Source organism: Acomys russatus, chromosome 18 (assembly GCF_903995435.1).
Source record: "Acomys russatus chromosome 18, mAcoRus1.1, whole genome shotgun sequence".
In the NCBI taxonomy this organism is placed as follows: Eukaryota; Metazoa; Chordata; class Mammalia; order Rodentia; family Muridae; genus Acomys; species Acomys russatus.
The window spans coordinates 13,016,653-13,028,438 of NC_067154.1; the positions used below are offsets into that span (position 1 = coordinate 13,016,653).

The 11,786-nt window shown below is 48.2% G+C and overlaps 1 protein-coding gene across 1 annotated transcript; it reads right to left on the bottom strand.

Moving 5' to 3' along the window:
- Positions 1 to 4,400: 4,400 nt before the first annotated feature.
- Polr3d (RNA polymerase III subunit D) lies at positions 4,401 to 9,255 on the bottom strand. Its single transcript, XM_051160798.1, has 9 exons — positions 9,095 to 9,255; positions 8,708 to 8,877; positions 7,691 to 7,734; positions 6,562 to 6,713; positions 6,301 to 6,425; positions 5,719 to 5,887; positions 5,105 to 5,370; positions 4,789 to 4,941; positions 4,401 to 4,652 (listed from the first exon to the last, which is right to left on the bottom strand). Exons 2-9 carry the CDS (start codon positions 8,870 to 8,872, stop codon positions 4,530 to 4,532), a joined length of 1,197 nt encoding a protein of 398 aa, XP_051016755.1. The 5' UTR covers positions 8,873 to 8,877; positions 9,095 to 9,255; the 3' UTR covers positions 4,401 to 4,529.
- Positions 9,256 to 11,786: the final 2,531 nt, after the last annotated feature.

The window sequence follows — 11,786 nt, forward strand, 5'->3', positions numbered from 1 at the left end:
CACCTGGTGCCCTCTTCTAGGCTGCAGATGTAACATGCAGGCGGAACATTGTATGCATAATAAATGAATCTTTAAAAAAGAAAAGAAAAGAAAAGAAAAAGAACACTTGTTGCTCTTGCAGAGGCCTCAAGTTGGATTACCAGCATCTGCACGCAGTGTCACAACTGTCAGTAACTCCAGTTCGAGAACATCTGTCACCCTCTTCTGGACTCAAGCATCAGGGATGCACACGGTGCAATTAAATGTATGCGGGCAAAACGTCCCCACACAGAAAGCAAATACAGCTCCTAGTCCTTCCTGCCTCTGCTTGTCCTCTGCCATGAAGGCGCATATTCAGGAACAATGGAGCCAGCTGACCGACCTGGACTTTCAACTGCTTCTTACTGAATATTTGTCACAGCAATAAATGCTAACACAGTGAAGCTCAAGGGCCACATGCTGTGCTGTGTCTCCCTTCCCAAGAGTTTACGTACTTGTATGACGTAAGGATCGTGTATCCCAGACTGGCCTTGAGCTTGAGGCTACTTTTGAACCTCTGATCCTTCCACCTCTATCTCCACAGTGTTTCCAGTTGGTTTCATTAGAGAATGACCCTCACTCTGGTCAATCTACATGATTAACCCAGCTGCTTCTATCAGCTTTGTTTCCGTACTTCGTGGTTCAAAAAAGGCAGACCTTTAGCCTGCCAATTTGTAGTTTTCCAAGTGGCAGAGCAAACAGGTAGGCTATTGTCAAGTCTGAGTTAGTAAAAATAGTATTGGCCAGTTGCTTTGAGAACAGCTTTCATTTCTGTCCACTGAGTGGAGAAAACACATCCAATTTCCATTCCGCACATCTGGTGCGGATGCTACCATAGCAGCCCTTGGGAGCACTGCTGGTTTCAGTTTAGCAAACGTCAGTGAGCCAGGGTCTGGCATATAAGGGAACCTCTGTAAACTGGGAGATTCGTGAGCCAGTGGCTTTACTTTGGGCTGTGGAGTAGAGGATAAATTTTACCAAAGGGACAACTGCCATCCCTCCTCCCGGCATCTCCCACACCTACAGAGCTGAATGTCAAGCCAATGTACTGTAATACTGTGACACTATAGGCCAGCTGGTCCTGTCATACATCACTAGATGTATGAGGCCTTGACAGGTACAGGTTGGGACACTGTCGAATGGTTTTGTTTTTGTTGAGACAGGGTTTCTCTGTGTAGCCTTGGCTGTCCTGGACTTGCTTTGTAGACCAGGCTGACTTCAAACTCACAGAGATCCTGCCTGCCTCTGCCTCCCAAGTGCTGGGAATAAAGGCGTATGCTGGCGCAGCCGCAGCCACCACCACCACCACCTGGTTTACATAATCTCTTTTAAAACTAAAAGCAAACTAGGAAGCTGGTTCAGTGGGAGAGAGAACTCGCTGCACTTGATGACTAGAGTTCCATCCCTGGAACCCACAGTAAAAGAAGCTGCAGAGGGCTGGAGAGATGGCTCAGTGGTTAAGAGCACTGACTGTTCTTCCAGAGGCCCTGAGTTCAATTCCCAGCAACCACATGGTAGCTCACAACCATCTATGAGATCTAATGTGCACTATATACATAATAAATAAATCTTTAAAAAAAAAAGCTCAGATAACAATTTAGATGTGATATGAATAAATTAATAAAATATATATTTTTTAAAAAGCTGCAGAAACAAGAAATCCTGTATTAACAGGGTTGGAAATTGAGGGATACTCCTAAAAACTGTCTTCTGACCTCCATATCTAGGTACCCACAACTCACACAAAGTAATCCTTTTAATGTTAAAAAAAAAAAAAAAAAAAAAAGCAACACTATACAAAAAGATACAGTGATATCTCTATGGTGATAACATTTTTCTTTAAAAAAAAAATTTTTAAGTAAAATAAACTGAGGGAGGACAAGTGATTTCTTTTCTCTGCAAGGTTACTCAGGGAGTTGAGGCCAATTCCAAACCTGACTGAAGCCTACACAGTTGCTTACAAAATGAAATGAGCAAGTCTAGTTCTTCCTGTTTCTAACAGAATATATATATATACACACAGATGCAGGTAGTAATACATTTGCATTAATTTGCACCTTGTATGAACTGCCTCCCCACGCCCCATTATTCGCACATATTTGCTGGGAGAAATGGATGCTTCGCTTCAGAGGCTCAGCCAAGAAAGCAGCCTTGCCTGGCTTTCCCCGATTTGCACGATGAGCTCTCTCCACTTGTGCATCTGGGACCTAGGCAGGTAGTGAGACCGATGGTCAAAAGCTTCACTGCTGAGGCATTTTAAATTGTGAGGTGAACGCGAAGGCAGCACACCATCTCCTCGGAGGACTCAAAGAGCGCAAAGGTTTCTGTCCGCAGTTGGTGCACGATTGTGATTAAAGCACTCAGGAGGCCGAGGCAGGGTTGAAAGTTTGAGGCCAGACTGAGCTAGAGAGAAATTGTCTCACTAAAAAACAAAAACCAAAGGAATATGGATCGGAAAATAGCAAACATCTGAAGACACAGGCCATTGGGTTACTCTTAAAAAAAAAAAACTTAGAAAGCATGAGGGTTCTGAATCAGAACAGAGAGGATTCCCAGACACCCAAGGGCAGTACATCAGCTATTTAAAAGCACAAAGGGCTCGCGCCCAGAGCTAATCAAAGCTGCCTTAGACCAGACAGGATTTCCATGGCATTCGCTCCCCAGGAACCTCTGCCTTTCCCTATCTTAATCATGAAAGATTAATATCAAAAAAAAGAAAGAAAGAAAGAAAGATTAATATCACTCCCGAATAGAATAGAATAGAATAGAATAGAATAGAATAGAATAGAATAGAATAGAACAGAACAGAGTGTGAGCTTTTCATTCCAGGACAATATAGTCACTATAGACTCAGCACAATTGTTGTTTAGGACGCCTGAGAGGCTCTGTAGGAAAAGCCCCAGTTGTGCTCAATAAACCATATTAGAGAGGGAGACAGACTACACGCAGCAGCACCTTAAGGGTCCTGGGCCACCTGGCAGTCCTCACTGAGTCTGGGGCTCATCACTGTGGATGCAACATGCTCCAAACTGAAAATGCCCCAGCCCCACTGACAAGGAAGAAAGAGTAGATGATCTTCCAGGGCCGCACACAGCACAGTGATCACAGTGAAGGGAGCAAGGTGACTGGCAGCAGTAAGCATGGCAGCGGGAACCAGGCAGGCCAGCTGGTGATGCTGGGAGGCAGAAGGGAACTTCTCAAACACCAGGATCTAAAGTATGAGATTACCTATCAAGGGTCAACCCCAATCTCACCAAGGCTGTTTTGTTATTTTAAGCACTACTGGATGAAATGTAGTGGGAATTCTGGCCATGTTTCTCATTGAGAAATACTTTACAAAAGCTAGTCTACCACCCACTCATTGCAGGAAAGGGTGCAAAGAGTAAGCCTCAGCCTACCACACTAAGGACCTCTGCAGGGTCTAACTTCTTCCAAGAGACACTCCAACAGGAAGCAGGTGGCCAAGACAGTACGGCATAGAAGGTACAGAAGAGCGGACATCAACATTCATTACATCAGCCCAGGGTGGGGACCGGATGCAGATTAAGAATGAACAAGACCCAGGCTTTACAGCTCAGTGGTAGAGCACCTGGCTAGCACGCTCCAGGTCCCAGGCTCAGCACTGAAGAGTGAAATAGAATTTAAAAAGCAGTGAGCACTCTGGGGGCAGAGGCAGGCAGATCTCTGTGAGTTCAAGGCTAGCCTGGTCTACAAAGCGAGTGCAGAACAGCCAAGGATATACAAGAGAAACCCTGTCTCGAAAAGCAAATAAACAAAAGCAATGAAGTCACAAAAGTAGGGATGTGAGCAGACCCAGTTACTTCTTCAGAGTATAATGTTCATTTGTTTAGAAATAGACTCAAGCAAAGGAAAGGGAAACTAACATTTATTGAGCACCTATGGGTATATATATCTCTATAACGTATGCCTGGTCTTGTGCAAGGAGTTCTTATCTACAGTATTCCCTTTGACCCTCCTACCAACCCTGTGAGGTAGGTACTACCCTCATGGTTGTTGGATGAGGAATATGAGGCTCAGAAAGGTTAGGCAGTCTAAGGACACAGAACGAGAACCAGTGAGCTGGGACTGAGCTTCAAGTCTCAAACTCCATCCGTTCTTTCCCACCCACTTGAGCCCCTCTCTTCCCCATCCCTGTAGCCCGTGGCTCTCGGAAAAGAGGCCTACCCCATCCTACCTTGGGAGGATGTAGTCTGTTGAGAGGATTAAGACATAAATAACAAATAAATAGCAGGGTCAAGTCCCCAGTAGTGGGGCTGTCCCTTCCATATTCATGCTGTGGGAAGGCCGCTGTGCCATGCTCAGCTGCTGGGGTAATGGGTAAGGGGTGCAGCATGGTCGGGGCGGGGGGGGCGGGGGAATGAAACCACAGCCGCCAAAGACAGTAATAGGTGGGCTGAACAGGCCCCTTCTGGGCTGCATGTGTCTGAGAACAAAACGTCTGGAGCAGGCAGCAATCGTGGGCAGCCACAGTCCTCCTCCGTCTGTTCCTTTCACCGGTGTTTGTGATCCAAGAGGGATTCAAAATCAGGAGAGCATACAAGCTTGTGCTTCACATGTCCCAGGACTGTCATCTCCCCTGTCCTGCTGTCTCCAAGGCTCACGGACACCAGCTCCTGCCATTCAACAGAGGTGTCAGTGAGACTCACACACCCACCCCCAGCCCTCAGTCCAGTGACCGAGAGTTCTCACGGACTCGGCCCAGGCTGCTTACTACTTCCCAAGTCCCTCCCTGGCCCACAGGAGTCACACCTGCAGGAAAGAGCAGGTTGTTCCCATGGTCACATCCAGAGTCACCTTGCCCAGTAGGAGCTGCACCTTCCCTGACTTGCGGATGAGCAGCTTGCCCACTTGACCCTCTGTCAGGTCAGCCAAGGTACAAGCATTCTCTGCTAGCCTGGCTTCCTGTAGAGAGAAGCAGCAGGTAGACACCAGGCAACAGCTTTTATGAAGGAACCCCATTCTGTTTCTCAGAGAGAAATGTACCAACAGCAGCTGCAGCAGCACCCGCCTCTGTAACGGGCCATGTCCGGCCTGGAACTTCCCCAGCACCCGTCCTTGTGCATACCCGGTCTTTTTCCTGCTTTATGACCACCATCTGTCCATCCTCGCCCTGCACCTCTGTCTTGATGGGCTTGATGTCCTGAGTGGGTGGCTGCCCAGGGAGGGTATCAGGCAGCTGAAGGAACAGCAGCTCCTCATCCTGGGTGAGGCTCAGTTCCCTGAGCAGCTCTGCAACAGATACATCCTTCGGGAGACCAGGGGTCTTCCTGGCTGCTCTTGGAAGGGCCTTCGCCTTGCCTTCCTCTTCCTCATCGCGTGGCTCCTCTTTCACTGCCCAAAGGAAGAGGAAGAAAAGACGTCAAATAGCCACCCACTCAGCCAGCTCACTGTTCCCAACCCCATACATCCATGTGTCCCACTGTTGCTCGGCCAGAAGGCTAGAGGTGTCAGTCACATAGAGGAGCAAGAAAGAAATCCAAGACATGTGTGACCTCTTAAAATGGGACAGCTGGGGACAGTGTACTGAGATTTATTGTCATGGGAACTCTGAGGAGAGGACTGAGTCTTTGTTCTGTGCCCATACTTTTGAGTGGGAAAGAAAAGGCTGCAATGGTGAGCAGCAACCGTGGAGGCCTTCTAGGGATGGCTAGGGGACGGAAATTAGCTCTCACAGGATACCTTTCACGGCAGGCCCGTCCACTTCCATGTCTTCTTCCTTGGGGCCAGCTGAAAAACGCTTAACATCTGGCTCTTCACTCTCCTCCTTAAAAAGCCACCCTGAGTGAGCCAGTGGCAGCTGCACTGGCATGTTCCGTGTGTCGTTCTTTAGCCCCGGGTCATCGATGAACTGCCAAAGAGTTGGGATCACACAGAATGTCAGCATATGTGTCTGAGCCACAGTCCACTTCAACACTTGTCTCTTTTTCTTTCTTTGGTTTTTCGAGACAGGGTTTCTCTGTGTAGCCTTGAACTCACAGAGATCCACCTGCCTCTGCCTCCTGAGTGCTGGGATTAAAGGTATGCACCACCACACCCAGGGCTCTTTTTTTTGTGTGTGTTTACGTGTTACTAGGGACTAAATTGTACACGGAGGCCACCACGCCCGGTGCTCTTTTTCTTTTCTTTGTGTGTGTGTTTATGTGTTACCAGGGACTAAATTGCACATAGAGAGGAACACTTTTAACCACTGAGCTGCATGTACCCAGAAGCTCCAGGACATCAGTGGACCCTGCAATCCCTGACCCGACTCCCGGTACCTACATCATCCTTCTCCAGCATGCGCAGGATCTGCTTGGTCTCTTCATCCGTTTCTCTCTTCTCTTTTTTGATGTTGATGATATGAGAGGGTCCCATGTCTGACATATCCACCGTCTTATCCCAGTTCCCTGTGGGAAATCACCAGGGATAAGTAAGGAAGATGGCAACAGCAAGGAAAACCAAACTAGGAATGAAGAAGAATTCCATTGCTCTGCCTTCTCAGGCAGTCTGAACTGCAATCCGGAACTGATCCCGTCCTGGTACCTTTTTTTTTCATCATTTCTGCGGGACCCTGCTCGAAGATAGAATGGGACTGGATCACTTCTGGGCGGCCACGTCCCCGTCCATGACCCTCTCGTTGGCGGTCTCTGTCCCGGTCACGCTTTTCCTTCTTCGTGGTTACTTCTTCCTTTGGCCTGGGAACGAGAGCAGAGAGAAGGGTCGGCCTCAGAAAACTAACGTCCCTCGCCCAGCCCATTTCCCCCGACTGAGCAGAGTCTGTGAGCCGGGGAGCATCTCATGAGAATCGGAGCCCGATCCTTTGCTACAGCTTTCCATCTTTGGTAAGGCAGGACCTCTCATGTCCCTTTACTTTACCTTCTTGACCAAAATGGGGGCTGGGGGGGGGGGTTGGTTTTGTTTTTCACTGCCTGAAAACAGAAGGGCTGGAACACAGAGGAACTTAAGGGAAGTGTGAAGAGCTTAGTCCACCGCAGCAGTATTAGAAGGGGAAACTGTGAGAGATGGAACCTACTGGACTGTTGTCCAGCCCCTGAAGGAAAACAGAAACTAAGCCCTTCCCTCTCCTCCATTTCTTTCTTCCCTCGGGCATTCTTTGCCATATCATAGGCCCCAAAGAGAAAACCATATGATGTTATCTCAGCTATTTATTACAGGGGGGAAAAAAAGGAAGAAAGAAAGAAAAAAGGAAGGAAGGAAGAAAACCTCTAATCCAAAGCCGAGTGTGGTGGTACATGCCTTTAATTCCAGCACTTGGGAGGCAGAGGCAGGAGGATCTCTGTGAGTTCAAGGTTTATAAAGCAAGTCCAGGCCAGCAAGGGCTATTACACAGAGAAACCCTGTCTTGAAGAAACAAAAACAAAACAAAGGAGCTAGGCATGGTGATGCACACCTTAATCCCAGCACTAGGAGGCAGATCTGAGAGGCAAGCAGACCTCTGAGTTCTAGGCCAGCAATCTACATAGTGAGTTCCAGGATATGCAGGGCCATCTAGCGAGACACTGTCTCAAAAACAAGCATGCCTCTGCATAACCTCGGATAAAGGATGAATAAGGTAATGGCACAAAATTAAACATTTGGAGCTACACACCTAATTACTTCCCCAAATTCAGGAGCAATACAGGGTAAACATTCATTGATCCTAGCTACTTACTCTTCTTTGATCTTCCGGCTGATGATATTTGGGGTGAAGGTTTTCTGAAAAGGAAAATACAAAGCTGTATTTTCGAGGAGCTCAACAGACCATCAGTATCACTGGGGAAACAATTCTGGGAAGGCTTAGTAAGACAGGCCTGGGGGCTGGAGAGACGGCTCAGTGGTTAAGAGCACTTGTCTGTTCTGCCAGAGGTCCTGAGTTCAATTCCCAGCAACCACATGGTGGCTCACAACTATCTATAATGTGATCTGATGCCCTCTTCTGGCTTGCAGGTGGACATGCAGGCAGAGCACTGTATAATCAATAAATCTTAAAAAAAAAAAAAAAGACAGGTCGGCCAGCTCACAAATGGATGACACAGGGAGACTATCACCAGAAGTACCTAAGCAGCTTTACTCTTGCGTCATTTTGCTCTTTCCTTACAGAGCCACTAATTGCATCTACACTTATATACATAATAGGAGAGGGCATAGAGCAGTTAAGGTCGTGCCTAAGACTCATCACACAGTAGATTATTAGTTTCGGTACTGACATACACAGGAGTTCTGAACAGTCAAAACTGTAAGTAAAGCTTATGGCTACCTACCTTTCATGCGACTCCCCCCTCCCCCCTCCCCCTTTTGTTTTTTTGAGACAGGATTTCTCTGTGTGGCCTTGGCTGTCCTGGACTCGCTTTGTAGACCAGGCTGGCCTCGAACTCACTGAGATCCACCTGCCTCTGCCTCCTGAGTGCTGGGATTAAAGGCGTGTGCCACCTCGCTCAGCCCTCTCTCTCTATCATGGGATTTTGAAGGTTGTCCAAAATACGATAAGCCCTTTTGAATTAACGAGGTTCTCTGCCTTTTAATTGCCTGTGAAACCAGGTCAATTTCTCGTGCCAGGACCTAGGCTTTAAGTTCTTCTTAGAGGCTGACATTTCATCAGGGGCACAAGGCCGCGGAGCATTATGAGTTGCTTTCCTATAACTTGGAACTCAAGGTATTTAGGTTTCTGTTCAAACGCGCTCGCAGGTACCTTCTTGACTCCGCCAAGGGTGAGGTCCCGGGAGCGAATGGAGGGAAGGCGGCCCGGCGTAAGTGGGGGTGCGGGCCGCCGGCCGATCAGCCCCCGGCCCCCAGAGAGAAGGGGTCGCGGCCCTCCAGGGTTGCTGGGTTCGCCCGCGGCGTTCCTTTCCGACATGGTGCCTGGAGGAAAGTAGGCAACGAAGTGACTCCTAGGGCTGGACGCGCGGACCCTTAGCGTAACCCCACCCCATGTGGCCTCCCGCCCCCCCGCCCCGTCTGCGCGTCGCTCTAGCTGCGCCTCGGCTCCTCCCCGTCCCACGTGGCGAGGCTTCCCGGAGCGCCCCACCTCTAGCTTTGGACTCGCCACATGCCCTCTCCCCGCGGCTGCATGGCGCACCTGCGCTGAGGCTACACGCCGAGTGTCTCGACCTCACCTCCGACGCGAGCAGCTACCGGCCCCCGGTCTCCGTGACAGGCGGAAGTCTGCGTGGCAAAGACCGGGCGCTGCCATCTTGCCCTGGGGCGGAAGTGACATCAAAGGGGCGGGACCGGACCAATAGTATTTATCCGACGGCGCCTTGCTGCCCTCCGCCTTCTCTTCCCGGTTCTTCCCGGAGTCGGGAAAAGCTGGGTTGAGAGGGCGAAAAAAGGATAAGTGGGTGGAATGTGAGCTACAGCGGGGTGTGACTCGTGGGGGCGTGTCTCGGCCCCTGGCCGGGAGTGGAGGTGCGGTCTTCAGGGTGGCGGGTCTCCCAAGGTCGCCTACCTGCTAAGTGTGGAGTCTCCCCGCTGCGGAGCCTCTGAGAGCCGTGGGGTTCCCCGGTGTGGTTGGGGCTCCGGACACAGGGATCTTAGCTTTGCAGAGAGGCTGACCGCAGCTTCTCTGCGTTGACCTTGGAGTGGTCACTGTACCTCTGGGCCGTGTCCTTTGCTAGCAAGCGCCTTCCTTCTTTTGCCATCTCTGGGATCCTGGGATGTCATCCTTTATGCAGCTGGGGCAGAGCAGCCAGTATCGCTTCTCATCTTCCTGGACTTATGACTGCTTGGTCAAATATCTGGGAAGATCCAGGAACCGAAGTTTGCTCTTCAAGTGGAAGGATTTTTTTGTTGAGGTGTGTGTGTGTGTGTGTGTGTGTGTGTGTGTGTGTGTGTGTGTGTGTTTGGGGGGGGGAGGTGTTGAAATAAGGTGTAACGTATCTAGTCTGGAATTTAGGTAGACCAGGCTGGCCTCGAACAATCCTGCCTCTCTACCCACTAGGTGCTGGAATTACAGGTGTGCACCACCAATCCCAGCTGAAAAGAATTGTTATGGTAACGGCTGGCTGTAACTTAATCTGGAAAAAAAAATGCCTTTTAATGTTACACCTCACTGACCCCTAATACGAATAAAAATGTTATATAGTTCTAGGGAAGGAACCTATTTCTGTTAGAATTCTATAGACTGCTAGTATTAAAATATTTGTGACGTACTGTCAAATGAGTAATGTATGTGTGTGTGTGTCTAATGCATAATGTATTTGTATTGATGTGCAAAATATATGTAATATGTATGTAATTTATTTGTTTCCTTGATTGAACACTTCATTTGTATGGGTATTTCCTTGTAAATAACTATAGTGTACATTTGATTCAATCAACTTTTTCTGTTTGTTTTCTTTTAGATTATATTCCTAGGAAAGCATTCCAGAAGATGTACACTTTAAAAGTCTGATGTCATATGTGTGTGTGTGTGTGTGTGTGTATGTGTGTGTGTGTGTGTGTGTATATATATAAAATTTAAAAAGAAGAAAAAAATGATGTGGAGAGCCAGACATGCTAGTGCATGCTTTCAAACCCGGAACTTGGTAGGCAAAAGCAGGCAGGTAGTGAATTCATACCAGCCAGGACTTCAAAGTGAGACGATGGTCGTGGCAGTGATGACAGATGACAGTGATTCAGGAGAGAGAGCCCAAATTCTGTTTGTTCTGCCCAATAGTAAGATCTAGCACTTATATCAAAACCAGAATATTGATATTTTTGCAGTCGTGGTACAAGACATTTTCAACACTACAGGAATCCCTGTAGCTGCTTTCAGATACAGCCTCCCCGATCCTCCCACCACTAATCTGCTCTCCATTTCTATAATTCTGTTATTTCAAAAGTATCCTAGAAATGGAACCCTACAGTCTGTGACTTGCCTTTTTTTGTTGTTGTTTGTTTGTTTGTTTGTTTGGATTTTTGAGACAGAGTTTCTCTGTGTAGCCTTGGCTGTCCTAGACTCGCTTTGTAGACCAGGCTGGCCTCAAACTCACAGCGATCCACCTGCCTCTGCCTCCCGAGTGCTGGAATTAAAGGTGTGCAGTGCCGCCACCGCCACCGCAACCACCACCACCCGGCTTGTGACTTGCCTTTTTGTGGCCCCTTTTTTCCCCCATAATTCTGTGGCTGTTATCCAAATGATACGTATCAATAGTTTGTTCCTTTTTCTGCTGAATATCTATGGTTTATTTAGCCATCCTGTGAAAGACATCTGGGTTGCTGAGTTGGTGGCTAATTATGAATAAAGTTGCTGTGAACAAACTTGCAGCTTTTTGTGTAAATACAAATGTCCATTCTCTGCAATGAATGCACTTGCTGGTCTGTATGATTGATCTTGCAGGGAAGAACCCCAACAAACTGGCTTCTTCAGCGGCTACAATGAGGGTGTCTTGTGGTTCCTCATAGGTGCTACTAAGTTGTTTTTCAAAAAGTACTTGCACTAGTGGACTGCAGATGCCTCTGTGATCAAAAACACTTCGTGCTCTTGTTCTCAGCTCCCACACAGTGGCTCACAGCTGTCTATAACTCCAGTTTCAAGGGATCTGGTGCCCTCTTTTGGCCTCCAAGGGCACCAGGGGAGCTCACAGTACACATGCATACGTGCAGGCAAAACACTTAGACACACAGAATAGGAACAAATAAAGCTTTTTTTTGGCTTGTTTGTTTGGTTTTTCTGAGACAGGGTTTCTCTGTGTAATAGCCCTGGCTGTCCTGGAACTCTCTGTAGATCAGGCAAGCCTTGAACTCACAGAGATCCACCTGCCTCTGCCTCCCAATTGCTGGGATTAAAG

Excerpts from the sequence above, each read along its gene's own strand:
- Polr3d (XM_051160798.1), bottom strand. The coding sequence starts at position 8,872 with ATGTCGGAAAGGAACGCCGCGGGCGAACCCAGCAACCCTGGAGGGCCG. Across the intron at positions 7,735-8,707 it reads CCCTTGGCGGAGTCAAGAAG|AAAACCTTCACCCCAAATAT; the intron begins GTACCTGCGAGC and ends TTTCCTTTTCAG. Across the intron at positions 5,888-6,300 it reads GCATGCTGGAGAAGGATGAT|TTCATCGATGACCCGGGGCT; the intron begins GTAGGTACCGGG and ends ACTCTTTGGCAG.